Genomic DNA, 15770 nt, shown 5'->3' on the forward strand with positions numbered 1-15770 from the left:
AGGGAATAGAGGAAAAAGCACTGGTTTTGTGAGCTGGTAGGTTTGGGATTTCGGTATTAATCCCCCTACCAATTAACTGTATGACTTTAAGCCCTTCGACATTATTTCCTATGAAATGATATTATGTACTGATGTCCATAACTCTAGTCAGAAAATAACTTTGTCAATAATCAAAATGCAGAATTTACCAAATTCCTGTCTTGGTTCTAATATTTAACAGATATGCTAACAATGTTAACAGGAATATTTAACAACTTTTGTTTACTACTGACAGATCAAAAGGCCAAAATTTAAATTTAGAATCAATGGGAAAAAATAATTTAAATTCCAGCTAAATTTATATTTTCATGCAAAAGAAAACAATAGTTGAAACACTTCTGCATAAAAAACTAGGATGAACCATGTGAAAGGAATTTTTGATAATTGTTGGTAACACATGCCTTTATCTCATCAAAAACCAAGATTGGATATTTTTATTAAAGCTGTTGAAACATGCCTGATAAATAATTCCCACAGGAATATGTGAATTGTACTAGTTACCTAATCGAATTTAGCCAGACTGATTTTTAGTGAATTGCTTCCCCCAAAGGATGTCCTCAGGTATTGCTTGAGAACTCTGAGAAGCAGTGATTGAAAACTCTTTAACCATGCAAACCTTCAAAGGTCTCTAAGGACCTAAATTACAAGGTTTTGCTGTAATTGGGGCAATGTCATGAAGCTTTACTATAAAATAGGCTTCTGTAACTTTTTATATTTTTTGCTACTGAATATTTATTTGCCAAGTGACTATGTGTAAGCCTTAACATATGTTTTCTTTTGTATTTTAAGACAATAGGGCTGATGCCTTTTTATTAAATATAATAGGTTAAGGAAATACATAATTTACAAATTTAGGCTCATAGGTGAAAATATATTTACATACTTCTTCTGACAGTAATTTGCGTTTTCTTAATATTTATAGGAAAACTACTTTGGGGAAGATGACATGTATATGGATTTTGAAGAGGTTATCTCAAGTCCTGTTTTGTCACTGTCAACATCATCCAGCTCTGGGTGGACTGCTGTTGGAATGGAAAATGACAAAAAGGAAAATGAAGGTTCAGCCAAGTCAATTCATCCACTTGCCTTGCGTCCTTGGGATATTACTGTACTTGTTAATTTGTACAAAGTTCATGGGCGTCTTCCTGTTGTAAGTGTTTACACATCAAAGTAGTCTGGAATACATTGTGGCATCCACCTGTGTATAGATGTAAAGCATGCAACACACACTTAGAAAAAGAAAATCAGATTCAGAAACTTCTAAATTTATTATTTTACTGTTACAAAACTCATGTATTTTCTTCATAATATGATTACTTGATCATTGGTGATTTTATTTTCTATTTTTCTTCTAATTTAACTTTAGCTGCTTCTTTGCTGTTCTGTGTAACGTTAGGACATTGTGTCATACGTTGAGTTGTTGGGTTTATAATTAACCTGATGGGTATTCAAGGACTTTACATTTTCTTAGCTTTTATCTCTAGACCCCAGACCAGTTTGGGGCCTTATGGTAGATCTGTTACAAAATGAAGTTTCTGGCTTGACCGTGGGGTTGAATTATGTAGTTTGGATCTAGCACAGTATCCTGGGTCACTCTAAGGACAACCTGTGGACCTGTTCTTATTGACATGGAATGATATTAAATTGCCCCAAGAACCCAGGGACTTCGGAGGAGGGACAGATGAGGTGTGTGTCTGTGTCGCAGTGGGGTTGGGGGGCGGGTGGCCCTCTGTTGCTTAGTGCAGCTAATGATCCTACTGAGGTACAGAATAGTTATTTTTGTCAGTAATCGTAGTTTCTCTGTTTTGAAAAGCAAATTCTCTTAATCATGAGAGATGTAATTTTTATTTTTCTGTACTTCCTTACTTTTTGCCTTTTCTGTATTTCGACTATGCCATTTCATTTGACTGTAGCATGGAACTACTGATGGTCCTGAATGCCCTACAGCTTTCTTGGAAAGACTATGTTTTGAAATGAAAAAAGGATTTAGGGAGACCATGCTGCAACTTATCCTGTCACCCCTGAATGTGTTTGTCAGTGATAACTATCAGGTAAGGTGAAAATGAAATATGGTGGAAACACAGAGATTTACTATTAATATTTATTGGGTTAAAACAATGTATTAGCTTCTGTGCATGGACTTTGTAGCTCTTTAAGTCAGAGACTTTTAAGTTAACTGTATTAAGAAGTTTTGTAAGTATATTTTTGTGTATGAGAGTTGTTTCAAGAACCTCAATTTTCTTTTGCTTGTCTCTATTTCTGTGATCCCAATTATATTTTATACCTTTTGCTATTATAATAGAAATGGAAATACTTTCTCAAATATTTATGGAAGGGAAAAATTAACTTTATAAAATGTTGGTAGGTTCTGTTGAGTATCACAACATAAATGTTAGTTTTTTTTTATATTTTAAATATTATTTTAAGTATTTAATATTTTAAAACGTGTGTATCTACACAGTCAATGACTTATTCATCTAACATAAGATACTTCGTTAATTCCTTCAAGATACCTCTGGGCTCTTTTAAAAGAGAACCAATGATATTCATCAAGTGAGAATTTGAGAATTTATTACATTTCTGGGTAGATTATAATTTTATTATTATTTTTTAAAAAGCCAAATGGCTTTCCGTGGCACCTACCACCGCCTTATATGCCCTGTCTTACTTTTAATCAAGTTGTGTGATTTAGAAATATAAATGGAACGTAATACAAGAGAAAGTAAAATTATAAATGTGAAGATGAATCTGATACCCAGAAATCATCAGTGAATGATCATTTATTATGATTATATGTAGTAACTGATCATTGTATTTAAAATAGCATATCTCCTTTTCATTCTTTTGCCATCACTGACTATATTTTTCTTCATGGAATTTTAATTTAATTTTTCATACATATATTTGACATATATGAGATCATATTAGCTAAGGCTTAATATGTGCTAGGCATTGTTTTTATTTTGCCACAGAATGTTTCCGGTTTTAAACTTTTATTTTGAAATAATTATAGATTCACAGGAAGTTGCAAAGATCAGAGAGATCCTGTGTGTACTCTTTACCCAGTTGTTTTCCATGGTAAAATTATTTTACATAATTATAGTATCAAAACAAGGAAACTGACGTTGATACAATGTGTGTGCATAGTTCTAGGTCATCTTATCATGTGTAAATTCATGTAACCAGCACCAAAATGAAGATACAGAACTATTCTATCATCACAAAGATCTCACATAACACTATTTTAACTTGCCATATTAACCTTAAAAAAAACTCTTGTCCTCCTCTCTATAATTAGTGGGTCACTAGAATCAGTTGTTTTTTATTCTGGGAGGCAGATGTGTGGAGAGGAAGCCCATCTCCCTTTTTCAGTCTATTAAGGAAATTAATAAAGGGAAAAGGGAAAGTCTTCTATGGATAAGTTCTGAGAATCGTAGATGACTATCCCTGGTTTTTTATGAGTACCTGGTAACACTTCAACTTTTAATCACTGTACTTTTAAAAGACTTTTCCAGACGTAGAAAACATTTTATTGAGTTGATTATGAATATTCACATTAATTCTTATTATAGAGGTATGGCAAACTTGTAGAGAGACTGAATTATAAAGTATGACTTATTTGGGGATTAGAGAAGGAGTTCATGAAGTAGAGATATCAAGGTGGAAGTAGAAGCACTAGTGATAATTCATTTCCTAGATGGTTGACAACTTACCCCAAAGACAAAGGTACCATATATATCCTCTTGGAATTTGCTTGTCTGCTTACCTTGTTTATGTTCTATAGTGTTGACAAAACTATTCCTAAGAATTTTTTTCTTCATCTGTCATTATACTATCTAATGTTCTTTCACAGTGAGAGGGTTCACACTTTGTCTACTTCCAAGGCTCAAATCTGGGTTACCCACTTGTAGTTTATCCTGGGTAGCAACAGTCTTAAGGCTTCAGGACGAAGGATCTAAGGTGACTGATGGACTACTGTGTCCCATTATGAAACTATGCACTTTTTACTTTGTGGTCATCTTATGTATTAGTTTCATAGGGCTGCCATAACAAAGTATCCTACACTAGGTGACATAAAAGAACAGAAATGTATTCTCTCACAGTTCTGGAGGTGCAAAGTCCTGTTGGCAGGGTCACAGTCTGTCTGAGTTGTAGGGGAAGATCCTTCCTTGCCTCTTCTTAGGCTCTGGTGGTTGCCAGTAATCCCTGGTATTCCTTGGCTTGTAGATGAATCACTCAAATTTCTGCCTCCATCTCAACTGGCTGCCACTCTCTCTCTGTGCCTGTGTGTCCTACTTTTTCTCCTCTTACAGGGGTACCAGTCATATTGGATTAGGGCCTACCCTCAGTGTAAACTTACCATAACCTAATTATATCTGCAAAAATCCTGTTTCAAAAAAAGTCCTGTTTTCATATTCATAGGTTCCAGGGCTTCAGACCTGAACATATATTTTTTGAGGGACGCCGTTCAACCCACACATGATGCAAACTGCAATAAAATTTAGAATATAATGTTTATTGGTGTATCATGTAGGCTGTACCTTAGGAAAGCCCAAGATCCACATGTAATTTTGAGATTAAAAAATTTCATAAAAATTTTATACTGAGAATTATTGAGTCTCAGTGTCAGAAGATAACTTTCTTGACCACCTTCCCTAGTTCTCTCAGTAAAAAAGGTAAGGAAATTAATGCCTGGAGAAGTCAGGTGATTTTATATAAAGTCACATAGCTTGGATGAAAATTAAATGAAAAATTGGATCAGAAGAGCTTCTAGAGTGATTATTGTAGTCTCAATTTGAATTTTTTTAAAAAAAGTTTCTTACGAATTAGAGTTAGCCCTTACGAATTAGAGTTAGCCCTTATCCTTAAAAAAATTTTTTTAAGACTGTTTCCCAACATATGTTGAAAGCAAGGAACACTAACCCTGTGAGGTAGCCTAGACATACATGAAGAGGAATACTGTAATAAAACTAGGTTGGGAAATAATCTGTGAACTGCCTCAGTGTATCTTGGTATATTGAAGACTCTGTGAACACTTGCTGTGAAGAAATCTGTCTAGTCAGCAGCATCTACTTTTTGTGGTCACTGTTAGGTGCAGTGATACTTGGTGCATAAGACAGAAATGGTCATTAATGGACCTGGGGGAGAAGGTAAATATTGTGAATATTAAAATTAAGATTAATAATTTCAAGTGTAAAATGTGCCACAAGGTGAGGTAGGCAGTGCTCTGGTAGCATTTAATGGTCTGGAGGCAAGAACAGGATCAGAGTCATATGTTTAGAAGATCTCTGTGACTACTGATAGAGTATGGAGCAGAGAGATGTAAAAAGTTAATACCTTGAAAAGGTCCTGGCAAGAGGTGATACTGTTTGGACCAGGATGAGAGCACTGAAGATGAAAAAAAGTCAATGCATTTATGAGAGACTGGGAGGTAGATTTAACAGAAATTGGTGGCTGATCAGTAGGGTATTTCCAGACTTATTTGATTCTTTATTCTTAATGTGTGGAACTAGTGTTCCATGAAATAATCTGTTTTATGACATATACTTTATTTCTCTGAATATGTTAGAAATTTTCCCTTTGAAATACATGCGGCTTTTTAGTAGTGAGTGTGAAATTATTCTCTGTAAGATAAAACTATCCTTGTATTTACATAGTCCTCAGAATCTGTATGGAAGTTTTCTTTTCAGCACCATTCTTCATTTTTTGGTCTTAACAGTCCATGTTCTTCAATGTTACCTTCCTTTTAAAAAATATTTTAATCTCACGATTAGATTTCCTACAAAAGATTGGTCTCTTGTATTTCCTGTCAGAGTACTACTGTAGTTTCTTGTTATTCATAAAGGCAGTTGCCAATCAGAGATCTGTCTACTTTTTAGGACTCAGCTATCTTGCTTTTTATAATAGTTGGGCTCTCATAGATATTGTTCATTAAAGATGCTTAACTCAGACTACCTCTATGGGTACAAGGTTGTGTTAGGAGCTTGTGGATTCTGAAGCCTTATAGATGGCATGATTTGATTGTTCATCTCTGCAGGGGGTGTCGGGGGAAACAACTAGAATTTATAATATGATTTTCTTATACGTTTTACGGTCTCATCATTATTGTTTTCAGCAGCGACCCCCTGTGGATGAAGTACTCAGGGAAGGTCACATCAATTTGTCAGGTCTCCAGCTGAGAGCACACGCTATGTTCTCAGCAGAAGGTCTTCCTTTGGGAAGTGATTCCTTAGAATACGCATGGTTAATTGATGTGCAGGCTGGAAGTCTTACAGCTAAGGTCACAGCACCACAGGTATGGTTTTCAGAGTACTATCTCCTGACTTATTTTCTTTTTCCTTTCTTTATCCACCTTCTCAAGAATAACTTGTATGCCTGTTTGAATGTTCATTGCATTTCCACTGATGGCATTCTGATGGGAGTCATTCTTGCCATTCAGAATTTTAGTTATAGGTGAGTCAGAGACAAGTTTCAATTTTCTGAGCCACATATAATTTGTTGGGTGTAATGTATGTAGTTCTATGTAATATTTCCAAGAATTGGAGACTTTCTTTGGGAAAAACTCAGGATGAGTACTGTTCTAGAAGTGAATTTAATGTAATATTAAAATTATGTTACTTGGCCCTCCATTGTTGGAAAAAATCTTATTTTTCTACTATATGGAGTAATTTTTTAAGAACTTTGTTTTCTTACATATTTCTTAAGTAGGATTTGAAAGTAGCTCTTATGATGCTAAGGATTAGGTAATGAGGTTCTTTGCTCGTCATGTCCCAAAGCAAGGTTACATCATTTGTACCTGCTGTTAGTGATGTTTATAATAGTTTCAAAAAATAGAAGTGAATTTACTGGTAAGTAAATCTGGTCTAGAATTCTAGGTATGATGCTTTTGGATAAATTCTCTCCCACCACCCCTTTTACTTAATCCTTAGAAGGCACAAAAGCCTTAATAATATTATTTGTTTCTAATTGGCCACTGAAGTTTAGTTGAATTGCCATATTATTTTAATGTTTCACCTGAGTCATATATTTATTATAATATGAATGTTCATCTTGATATTTCAAAAGACGAATTTGATAGGAATGTTACATACTCAATTTTGATAAAAAGTTATAGAATGGGTATAAAACATATAATTTAGAGGTATGTAGTAGCAACAAGAAAGTGATGAAGAACCTAGATGCCCTGTATACCTGGAAGAAATCGTCAGAGGGTAGCAAAAATTAATATTCTAGAAATGGTGGGAAAATGAATGGAATTGAAAAGGGATATTTTGGAGTTGAATGTCATCTCAATATAATACTAGAATGTATAATGATATTTATAAAAATATGTGAAAAGAAATGCATAATGGAATGTATAAAAATGGATGAAAAGCAATAGTCATTGCTCACTGGCCTTGTAACTGTCCTCTCCTTATTATCTCCCATTTCCCATCCCTAAGTATACAAGTGAAAACTGAAGCATATTCCAAAGCAGCTTGTTCCCTAAGAAGGGAATAAAGCCATGCTGGTACAATTCCTTTGTTCTAAGGACTGCTGGAATCTTACATGTTTATAAATTGCGTTTATAAGGTGAAACATTTCTCTTTCTTTTGCATAAAATCTCGGCATCACTGTTTTCTGTACAGTTCATGAATCTGTAGGCACTTTTATGTTTATTCCATTCTCTGTATGTTTTAAAAGTAAAATTTATATTTTCCAAGTGTTTAAATTATGTACTTATTTGGGGGGATAATGCCATGTATATCTATCTCTCAATGTTTTTAACAGCTCTAATCAATTATAAAATTAAGGTTTGTTTTTTTTTTTTAAACTGAAGATTTGAAGAATTATAATATATGCTTACTTAAGCTTCTATTTACATAAACGAAAGTGCTTTAATCTTCAAAATACCTGGTTTTTAAAAATTGTAGCTCAATGTGATATTTAGATACTTTCTCACATAAAAGTTTGGTTTATGATTAGAGAATTTTAGGTGATTTTCTATGTGGAGATTTCAGTTAGCTATGTAACAGGAAAGATATATAACCTTGGATAAAAGGATTTTCTTTAAAAGTTGCTGAAGTGAAATTTTTCAGTTGAAATGAGTTTTCATTTTGGCAGTGCATTTTGTCATTCATAAAGGAAAAGTAACATAAGCATATAAATGATATTAAAGGTAGCAAAAATCATTGGCTAACAAGTTGCTTATTTTGCAGAAGTTTTAAGACAGTGTTTGGGTTCTTCCAAGCCATATTAACATTCTTCAGAAGCTTTTAAACTCTGAACACTTATTTAGAATGCTAACAGTGTTGTCAACTTGTCACTGATTATCTGTAGCTGGCATGCCTCTTGGAGTGGGGACAGACATTTGTTTTTCATGTGGTATGTCGGGAGTATGAACTGGAAAGACCAAAATCAGTAATAATATGTCAGCATGGAATTGATCGTCGGTTCTGTGAGTCCAAGGTATGTTAACAAATATGTTAGCAATATTATAAACATTTATGAATTTTTCAAAATGGAATATTGAGATATCATCTTCAAGTCAACTACACGTAGCCTTGAAGCAAACTGCAGTTTTTTCAGTTAATAAAATTATTTTTAAAATTCTTGGCCATTTTAAAGTATCTAAAATATGAGATAATTATTAAAACATACAAATTAAAAAATAAACAGAATTATAAAAATTATATTTTGCTTACATTTTTGCTGTTAACATTCATGTCATATTGCATTATTGGGATGTGGCTATATATTTATGTAGAAGATTTAGAAATTGAAACAAGGAGAAGGTTGAATTCTTCACATGACATGGTTTGCAGACCACTCTGGACATGCCATTTCTCCCATAATGTAATAGCAAGGTTGGTCATTTGCCAGGTTTCCTGACACCACATGTTATGCTCTTTTCACAACATTGTGCCACCTTCATTAAGGGTCATTACAATATCTTCACAAGGATTGCAAAAAGTAGATGGTAATCCCTAAAACCGCGTGCAGTGGCAATGAAATGCATAGTATTATTGTGCAATAAATACTCTCTCTTATGAATTTGGGGAGGGAGGCATTTTCTCCCCCTGATTTTGGAAGCGTGGTTATTTCAGAAAATCTGGAAAGCATGGCTGTTTCAAAAAAGAAAAATAACTTACCCTGGTTCTACAACACAGTGGTTAACAGCTTTGTTTTTCTTTCTAGTTCTTTCCCATATGTGTCTTTCCTTTTTTGTTCTTCTGCTATACAAATTATATTTGTTTGGTGTTATATTACTGTGAATTGAAAGTAGTTCATCCTACTTTTCCGTCCAAAAAAATCTGTAATGCATGCTTATATATTGAATTGAAGGAAACAGCTATATTTGGTGATTAAAATTATTTTTTTTCTTATTGTAAACACATTGCCAGGCTCCACAGAATTGGTTCCTTAGTCATAGGTCAGGCAGGCAGTTTTTTATGGATAATACAAATATACCTTTAGGTGCCTCCCCCTCCTTTTTCTTTTCTTTTTTTTTTTTTTTTTTTTTGACAGAGTCTCGCTCTGTCTCCCAGGCTGGAGTGCAGTGGCGCCATCTCGGCTCACTGCAAGCTCCGCCTTCTGGGTTCACGCCATTCTCCTGCCTCAGCCTCCCAAGTAGCTGGGACTACAGGCACCTACCACCACACCTGGCTAATTTTGTATATTTTTAGTAGAGATGGGGTTTCACCCTGTTAGGCAGGATGAGACTCTCGATCTCCTGACCTCGTGTTCTGCCTGTCTCGACCTCCCACAGTGCTGGGATTACAGGCGTGAGCCACCGCGCCAGGCCCTAAAATTTTTAAAAATAAGTTTAATTGAGGCATAATTTACATACAGTAAATTCATCCTTTTAAAGTTGTGCAGTTTGAGCTTTGACAAATGCTGTATATACTTGTGTAACTATTATCACCAATGAAGATATAGAACATTTCTATCACCTTAGAAAATTTCTTTGTGTGTCTTTGCTGTCAGCCCCTACCTCAGGCAACTACTGATCTCCATTCTGCCACTTTAGTTTGTTTAGGTCTATTTTTGTCTAGAGGAAATATATCCTTATAGAGTATTGACTACACTGTAAGACACCTGTTTCTAGTTCTGGCTGTGCCACTAATGAGCATTTTCATGCTGTTGGGCCAATAATTTACTCAGGGCTGCCGTCTCCTCAAGAAGTTTATTGATGTAGGTGATACATACATTTTCTTCTAACGTAAACATCATAAAAATCTGTGTTTTAGGTGTAAAATAAAATTAATATGGATTATCTTAGATATTGTAATATTTACAGTGAATATATTTGTGTATGTGTGTGTGTGAAAATACATCTGTGTGTATGGAGTACCTGTAAGAAAACCTTACAACTCTAAACTCATACAATTCTTGTAAACCTGTGACACTGTTTACTTATCACTTTACTTTGCTTATCCTCTCTGAGTTTCAGTAAGAAGTTGTATATGTATTGTCTTTTAGACTTGCTACTTGCCTCTTCTGAATGAAAATGGTGCATGCTTACTTATTGTTTTCTAATGTATAGTTTTCTAATTGATAACACTTTAACTGCTGATTTCATTTACTGTAAAAGAATGAAATTAGATTTTTAAAAAATACATCAATAACTAAATTTTTTTGTGTTTATTTAAAGAAGACGACTTAACTGTCAAAATAATAAGTTGATGGTGATGATTTAGATGTACAATCCTTTTTTATTTTAGTTGAGTTGTATTCCTGGGCCTTGTCCAACTTCAGATGATTTGAAATATACTATGACTCGTTTAGCAGTAGATGGAGCCGATATTTATATTGTTGAGCATGGTTGTGCTACAAATATAAAGGTAAGTGTTTTGCTTGGCCAGTGTAGTGCTTTTTCCTTTTTACTAAACCAAACCTCTATTTCTTGAACTAAAACACACACTTATAGTTTATCATCTCACAGACTGCCACATAATTTTAGGAGAAAGCGTTCTAATTTTTACTCATCCATGTTCTCTTCCAGTATTTTTTTTTTAAGGCATACTTTCACCAGTTATTTACTCTAACTGAGTTATTATAACACTGTTTTATGGCAGGGATATAAAATAGTAGGTTGCTTTTATATCAGGGATGTAAACTGGTAGTGCTTTTAAATGATGTGATTTTTGAATGTCTTTAGGATTCATACATTTATATTTTCTGCCTGGCTCCTGAAAACATTTGTTTCCCACTCTTTTATGGATTGTAGTTTAAAATCAAGCCTTGTTAAGTTTCTATGATTTCATTATTTACTTCTTTTGTTCGCCTGTGGACTTCTGCCTTTTTCCTTTTATCCTCTTTTTAAAAAATTGTCTATTTTTGTTTTTATTTTGTTTAACTTTTCTGTTCCCTTCTTGTCCCTTTCCCATTTTTTTCCTTTTTTATTTCTTTTTCCTTTATGTTCTCCTTCCATTTATGTTTTACTCTATTTGAAATCATCACCTATTCAGTAGTTTTGGCTAAGCTACTTAAGAATACAGAAATTACACTTTCATTTAATTTTCTTCATTCAATTTTAGATGGGTGCAATTCGAGTTGCAAACTGTAATCTCCACAATCAATCGGTTGGGGAAGGAATCAGTGCTGCAATTCAAGATTTTCAAGTGAGACAGTACATTGAGCAATTAAATAATTGTAGAATTGGACTTCAGCCTGCAGTGCTACGGAGGGCCTATTGGCTTGAAGCTGGGTCAGCCAATTTAGGACTTATTACGGTTGATATTGCTTTAGCTGCTGACCATCATTCTAAACATGAGGCACAAAGACATTTCTTAGAAACTCATGATGCCAGAACTAAGAGGTAAGTGAAAATTTTAAGAATGGCAGTAGTCTCCTGTTCAGATGAAAATAACTAGATAATTATAGAGGAAATTCTACTGAGAGAATAGACTAAGAATATTTTAAATAAAGACCTAATATAATCGTGCTGCTGCACCTCAATGAATATATAAGGACCTAATATCTAAGTAAATTTATATCTTGTCTCTGGTGATGGTATAGTTGTTGGAAATAACATTATTTTCTGATGTGTTTCTAAGTCTATACCATGTATGCCAACAGTGAAACAAGTTTAAGTTACGGTCCCCAAATAACATTTTGTAAAGCACTACATTTTCTCTCTTACCACAGCTCTCCACTTTCAAATCATCATTAATTCCTAGAAATCACAGTACTACTACCATCTACTGTATAAAACTCCTTTTATGGGCCTTCAGAACTGCAAGGAAGACTAAGAATACTCAGGCCTATTTCCTTGGTCCTTAGGAAATTATTATTATATATGATTTTAAAAGTTGCCAGCACCTCTTACTGAATCACTTCCATTTAAAATGACAGTATGACTTTTTCTATCCCCATCTTCCCCATTGTATATTTAATATATGCTAATTCTAAAAATATAGGAAACTATTAAACAAAAGAAAATAATGATCATAACCCCACCACATGAAATTTTATCTCCAGGATTTTGCTGTATTTTTTTAATGCTTGAAATCATCCTGTATATACAGTTTAAAATTCTGCATGTTTGTATTAAACTTACATCCCAAGCATCTGGCCACATGATTAAACATTTTATAAAGATCCTTTTAAAAAAATGATAATACATTACCAAAAAGACACAACATGTTTTATTTAGCCATTGCCCTTATATTAAATATTTAGATTGTTTCTAAATTTCCCATTATAAATGATAGAGGAACATTTTTGCACATAAAATATTTTCCCATGCTTTCCGGCTGTTTCCTTTAGATAATTTCCTGGAAGGGAAGATGAATGAGTTGAAAATTAAGACTTTTCATATGCATTCCCAAATTACTTGCCAGAAATTATTTCAGTTTATATCCCCAGTGGCTTTTTAGCTAGTCCCTGTCACCTTGCACCGTTACTACGTTTTGAGCATTTTCTGATAAGTGAAAGGTGGCATCTCTTTATTTTGCATTTATATATTTCTGAAATTAATACTTTAAAAACCACATTTGTTAGCTGTTTCGATTTCTTCACTTGTGAATTGAATGTTTATATTCTGTGTACATTTATTTACTGGGGTCTTGGTGGTTTTCAATTTTTAAGAGCTCTTTATAGATGATCACCCTTTTTGTGATCTCTGTTGCTAGCATTTTACAGTTTGTTTTATCTTTTAATTTTGTTTTTATTTTCATATATGACTTTAATTTTACACATTCAGATATGTCAGTTACTAATTTGAGAAAGCCATTCTTTTGCTAGTAATCAAATAGCATCTATTTTTTTCTTTTCCTTTTCCTGGTTAACATATAAAACTCGAATCCCTCTGGATTTTATATGGGGTACATGTGTATATTATTCTAGGTAAGGAGGTAAATCGTTTTTTCTGCAAATACCTATTCAAATACAGAGGGAAAAATTTACACCTAATACATATTCATTTCTCTGTTTCACAAAATGTTTATTGTTATCTGTTAACTTTCCCAGAAGAACTTGAGAACCATTTTTCTGGTTAAAAAAAGAAAATCTGTTGAGATTTTTATTGATATTACATTAATCTTTTAAATTAATTGAGGAAGATTTGACATATATCTGAGTATGAAAGCTCATATATGAAGAATATTATGTAAAATAAATTGGATTTCTTTGTTATTTATTGCTCAGGAAGATACTTAGTGTGAAACAAATGCCTGTTTTTGATTAGGTTAGGTGGTAGAGCAAGGTGGTAATGGAACTGAGGAGGTTGCTTCAGGTGACTCAAGTTGCTCCAGGTAGCTCATTTAGGTTGGTTACAGTGCTATAGTTTGTCAAAAATTGTGAAGAGTCTGGGGTTTTTATCTTTCTTACAAGGTAACAAGTTAGCTGTTACAATTTCATGGATGCTGGCAAAATACACAAAACTTCTGATCAGAGACTACATTACAGCAAAAGCGGTAGCCAGTCATGTGTTGGCGGGTTGGTTCCCTGTACCTACCAAGTAGAGTTGCCAGATAAAATACAGGATGCCCAGTTAAATTTAACTTTAAGATAAACAACAAAACACATTTTAGTGTAAGTTTGCCCCACATATTGCATAGAACAAACTTATTTTTGTTTGTATTTTATTCGCTAAATCTAGCAACTCTGTCCCTGAGTCCTAGAGGGGATAACGTAGTCCCAGCTACTCGGGAGGCTGAGGCGGGAGAATCGCTGGAACCCGGGAGGCAGAGGTTGCAGTGAGCCAAGATTGCATCACTGCGCTCCAGCCTGGGAGACAGAGCAAGACTCAGTCTCGGGAGGAAAAAAAAAAAAAAAAAAAGGCCCATCATGATGAATATGTGCATAAAGTAGATTACGTTAAAGAACAGGAACACTGAACTTAGGGAGTCTTACTATTTTTATAGTAAGTGGAAGCAAGCCTACTCTTTCCAGAGAGAAGGATTACCTCAACCCTCAAGGTTGCTTGCTCCAAACACAACCCTGTGAAATGGGCTGGACAGAGTTTGCATTCATGGCATCCCCAGCACAGGGATTCCTAGGACTCATGACGATTTGCTGTCTCCACATGGTAACTCATTGACTTTCAGCTTTGGCTGCCTTTGTGCATATTGGATTCCCAGGAGTTTTAGAGAAAAGTATATTCATTTCTGATATTACTGGAAAAGCTACTGGATACATAGGCAATTAGCTCCGTTAGATTAATGTTTTTAAAAAATATGGCTCCCAAACCACTAGCATCAACATCTCCTTGGAACTTATTACAAATATACATAATCAGGCCTTCCCAGACCTCAATCAGAAACTCTGGAGGTGAAGCCCAAGCCATTCAGTTGATTCTAATACAAGCTGATGTTTGACAACTAGTGCATTGGATTATGCAAAGATAGGAAAGGAGAGCTAATGTTTGTTGTGTAACTTCTGTAGTCCAGATTTTGCATCAGGTGCTTTACATGTGTTATGCTATTTTATCCTCACAATGATCTTATTAGATGTATCATGCCATCATTTTGCAGATGAGGAAACTGAGGCTTAGAGATGTTGACTTGTCTGAAGTTCTAGGGTTAGTAAGTGGCACAGCTAGAATTTGAACTCAGGTTTAGAGGACTCAAAGTCATGCATTCTACCAAGCTTTTGCTGTGGAAATGAAGTAAAAAAATGTCTATTATGTGTATAAGTTCTTCTGTTTTGATGGTGTTTTAAGATATCTTTGCTGCTTGACTTAATACTTTAAAATACAGAAGTGATTTGAAATGAGTAACATCTGACCAAAGTAACCTTAAGCTGTCCCTCATCTTAAGCCCTACTCATACATTTTTCCTTCTGTCTTCTCTAGATAGATGTTCCACTTCTAAGTTGTTTCATCTCATCTTTCATGTCTCAAATGTTACTTTTTAAAAGATTCTCCCTATTTTCTTTGTCACAACACCCTGTTTACCTCATAGCACTTAATACAATTTATTATTTGCTGTTATTTTCTTGTTTATTGTTTATCTTTGCCTCTGTATTGTAAACTTCATATGGATAAGACTATCTCAGTTTTGCTTAGCATGACACTAGGCACTTAATAGATATGTTCAAGAAATATAAATTAATGAATGTAAAATGAAGGTGATGATACCTATTGTGTCTCCCTGTGAGGGTCTTGAGAATCCAAGGAGACAATTCATGTAAAATGCTTAGAAAAATAGACTGTAAACGTGAGAGGATTTTATTAAAGTAAAAAAAAAAAAAAGGAATAAAGATATATCTCACATATTTCTATTACACAATTTTTTTTTTTTTTTTTT

At 34.1% G+C, this 15770-nt stretch overlaps 1 protein-coding gene across 1 annotated transcript in view; it reads left to right on the forward strand.

Moving 5' to 3' along the window:
• Window positions 1-15770, forward strand: part of KIAA1109 (KIAA1109 ortholog) — a 192700-nt gene that overhangs the window by 49962 nt on the left and 126968 nt on the right. Inside the window, exons 19-24 of the mRNA XM_011976372.1 lie at window positions 962-1189; window positions 1953-2090; window positions 6155-6334; window positions 8359-8487; window positions 10743-10862; window positions 11559-11839. Of these exons, the coding sequence (XP_011831762.1) occupies window positions 962-1189; window positions 1953-2090; window positions 6155-6334; window positions 8359-8487; window positions 10743-10862; window positions 11559-11839 (1076 nt within the window). The remainder of the gene's footprint in view (window positions 1-961; window positions 1190-1952; window positions 2091-6154; window positions 6335-8358; window positions 8488-10742; window positions 10863-11558; window positions 11840-15770) is intronic.

The sequence above is a fragment of the Mandrillus leucophaeus genome, unplaced genomic scaffold (assembly GCF_000951045.1).
Source record: "Mandrillus leucophaeus isolate KB7577 unplaced genomic scaffold, Mleu.le_1.0 Scaffold1649, whole genome shotgun sequence".
NCBI lineage: Eukaryota > Metazoa > Chordata > Mammalia > Primates > Cercopithecidae > Mandrillus > Mandrillus leucophaeus.